The following is a 3,705-nucleotide window of genomic DNA, read 5'->3' on the forward strand; positions in this document are numbered from 1 at the left end:
TTGATTAATCCTAATTGTTTTCAAAATAATTTTTAGAAGGTTAACTTGTAATACGGTTACATTTTAAATATAACAAGTCATTAAAAAAATAGGTAGCTCTAATAGTAAAACGTAATATTTTAAAGAAAATTCGCCGCAAACATGATTATCGATTAGCACGAATTTCTCCAAGCCTTTGATGAAGGCTTATTAAGGTAAACGAAAATGATTTCAATATATTTACAATTTTTATTTACACCCTTATAATATTTATGTTATTTATTATAATACTTTTCTGACAAAATAAAATATAAATTAATACATGTTAATCCGTCTTTTCTTGTTGCCTCCTCCTTTGGGGCCTCTTTCTCGATTTTCTTGTAGCTGCGTCTGTGTAAACTTCGGTGCTTCTGGAATTAGTTGGGACTGACTCTTGTGTTGATTCCTTCGTGTTTTCTGTAGAAAGAGGAAGCGCGGTCGACGGCGCAGTCGGAACGGTTTGAGTAGTCGGAGTCGTCGTGCTTTCGTACGACCCTAGGTGGTGAAAATCGTCCGATGCCCCTGTATGGCTGTTGGTCCGAGGGAGACCATCGTATTTGTATTCGTTAGGTTCGCTCTCGTAATCCTGGGGCGTTGTTTGTACTGGGCTAAAACCTGAATAGTAGTCTTCCGAAGGATATACCTCCTGTGTCGTCTGAAAATTAACGAAATGTTGGCTCTCTTGGATAGGTACCGCTTTAAAATAAGTAAATTGGGGAACCTGATAGGCCATACTGCGGTAATCCTGTTGTTTTTCTTCTTCCGGCAAGTATTTTTCTGTGTATAGCAATTGTTGATCGAACGTCGCATGCTCCTGCGACGCCTGGGGCTGCTGCTCGTCGTAATAGCTCGGAGGTAATGTTTGATGAATCTGCTCTATTTGTTGACTATACTGAGGGCTTTGTTCAAATGTTGGGTATCTTTGGGTGATATATTGAATCCTAACGCCGTTTTCCTCTGTGTAATTCTTGATTTCGGAAGCTGCCGTTGCCTCTCCTATCTCACTTGATTCAACCTTCTGGAAACTGATTCCTGAAGAAGCGCTCGACTGTGATCCTTTCTGAGGATGAATGTTGTAAAACTGGTAATTTCTAGTTGGCTTATCCTTATCTACCTCTACAACCGACTTGAAACTCTGACTCAACATTTCTTGATGCTGAGAGTTGGGAGCTTTCGTCGGTGCAAACTGCGGAGCTTTGACTTCGAATAGAGGTGTATTGTGATTAGAGTATTCGGGTTTCTTTGTTTCATATTTTATGTGATATTGCTCTTTCACCGGAGCGAATTCGAACTTATATTCTTGCTTCTTTGGATCAAATTTGAGCGTATATGCTTCCTTTTGAAGGGAAGGTTTGGTTCCTCTACCTACGTTTGAGAAACTGCTTGCAGTTTTCACATCCGGCAGGACATATCTGTAATGGGTGCCGGCTTGAGTTGAATATGCGATCGGTTGCTTAGACGGTAATACAAATTGCTGTTTTGGTATCCAATCGCTGGAATTTTCCATACTACTTGCCTTGATCCCCGATACATGGATCGTTCCAAAATCTATTGGAGTCGATGATGAGTACGAATCTTGGGAGCCTGGAAGAAACGAAATTACCTTGTGTTTACCTTGCGTTATTATATTTGACGTCTCGGCGTCGTAAGTGCTAGGTGTGAAATTGTTGATTTTCGAGGAACTGATTACTTGCACTGGCTTAAGTTGTTGTTGTTGTTGTTTTTGTTGTTGCTGATATTGCATCTGCTGGTGTTGTTGGTGGTGGTAGTTTTGTTGCTGCTGCTTTTGCTGCTGCTGCGGCTGTTGTTGTTGTTGCTGCTGCTGATGTTGCACCTGCTGCTGCTGCTGCTGCTGCTGCTGCTGCTGCTGTTGTTGTTGTTGTTGTTGTTGTTGTTGTTGTTGTTGCTGCTGCTGATGTTGCACCTGCTGCTGCTGCTGTTGTTGTTGTTGTTGTTGTTGTTGTTGTTGTTGTTGTTGTTGTTGCTGTTGTTTTTGGTGCAGCTGTTGCTGCTGCTGCTGCTGCTGTTGTTGTTGTTGTTGCTTCTGTTGCTGTTGTTGATGCTGCTGCTGTTGTTGTTGTTTTTCTACCTGCTGTTGATGTTGTTGTTGCGAAAAGTCATCTACATCCGTTTGTTTAACTGGTTTCTCGTTGTACGATTGTACTTGCTGAAGCATAGGGCTTTTAACGGATATTTTCATAGGTATCGGTACAGGTCTTTCTACTGGATAGAATAGAGGTTTGTCGAATGGGATGTGAACTGCGTAAGGCCTTTCATATGGAATTTTTACTTGGTAAGGTATATGCTTTTCTACTGTATAAGGCACTTTCTTTTCCACTAATATCGGTATTGGATTACTGACATGAACAGGATATGGTTTATCGACTGGTACTTTATACGGAACGGGAATGTGTTTTTCGATCGTGTAGGGTTGCGGTACTTGTACTTTGAACGGATACGGGATTGGTTTCGTTACCTCTACTATATAAGGTTTCGGTACGAATACAGTGTACGGTCTCCTGACTGGCACTTTGACGGGGAAAGGTACTTTCTTCTCGACGTGTACGGGATAAGGCATAGGCACTCTTTTAGTCACGATGTAAGTCTTGACGTTCTCGTGTACCTCCGCTTTGCTAAAAGCAGGCATTTTCGGTTCTGCAAACTCCGAAAAGCTGGATAATCCATCTCTCGAACTGATCCCCTGATTAACGAACTCTTCAATGTTCTCTCCAGAAACATAACCGAGGAAAAACAACACTAAAATACACCTTAACATCTCGAACCACAGACTCCGAATGACCATGAAACGAGGCGTGCTCCCCTTTTTGTAACACACGCTCTCCTCTCGACTTAATTGTTCCGTTGAACGGAGTGAAAAGCGAGGGCGCAGAAAGTATAAACTTCATCCGCTTCATCTCTTATCAGGAATACGAGCCCAATTATTACCATATAGATGCGTGGGAGAGATAGCGTGCAGACGATTATAGCCGGCAGTTAACAAGTGGAACCTGCTCAATGCAAGGATAATTCATACTAGAATAAGGAATGAAGTACTCACTAATCTGATATCTCCGGGAAGAATCATTTACATGGTACAAAACGCACAATTTTTGCAAATGACGTTGAGGCTAAATTAAGAACAACCACTTGCCTTTGTGTGTAAGTGTTCTGACACGTAGGAATGAATCCAATTGGCAGATAGTATAAATAACCCTTCACCTTTAACCTTTACCTTACGGTACTAACAAAGAAAGTTGTAGGCAAATTTAAAAGTATTGGTGTTGTGAGGCTATAAAGTAACAATGCTCCTATAAAGAGTCGCGAATCGTCATCTTATTTTTCTTTGTACATTTTCGATACAATTTGTAATAATAAATGAAATGCAAAGTTATAACGCAATAACCTGAACGATTTTTCACGTAAAAGGTGCAAAAATCAATTTTACTTTATGTAAAAAGATTACAAGATATACTTTATGTAAAACGTAATATATCAGTTTAACAAATTTTATTTTAAATAAATCAAAATCGTTAAATATTAAAACCAATGTAGAAAACATAGCAAAAATCGTATAAATTTAGAGTTAAGAGTAAATTAGGAGGGAGCTAACTATCTTACAGTAAGTATGTAAATTATATGACCTAATGTAAATGTGGCGACATTTATTTGCAGACTTTCCTCCACGCC

The 3,705-nt window shown here is 39.9% G+C and overlaps 1 protein-coding gene across 1 annotated transcript; it reads right to left on the bottom strand.

Annotated features, from left to right (window-relative positions):
* Nucleotides 1-304: 304 nt before the first annotated feature.
* LOC106666689 (probable serine/threonine-protein kinase yakA) lies at nt 305-2,794 on the bottom strand. Its single transcript, XM_014394045.1, has 3 exons — nt 2,108-2,794; nt 740-1,873; nt 305-673 (listed from the first exon to the last, which is right to left on the bottom strand). Exons 1-3 carry the CDS (start codon nt 2,792-2,794, stop codon nt 305-307), a joined length of 2,190 nt encoding a protein of 729 aa, XP_014249531.1.
* Nucleotides 2,795-3,705: the final 911 nt, after the last annotated feature.

The sequence above is a fragment of the Cimex lectularius genome, unplaced genomic scaffold, assembly GCF_000648675.2.
Source record: "Cimex lectularius strain Harlan isolate CLEC.00 unplaced genomic scaffold, Clec_2.1 scaffold244, whole genome shotgun sequence".
Taxonomy (NCBI): Eukaryota; Metazoa; Arthropoda; class Insecta; order Hemiptera; family Cimicidae; genus Cimex; species Cimex lectularius.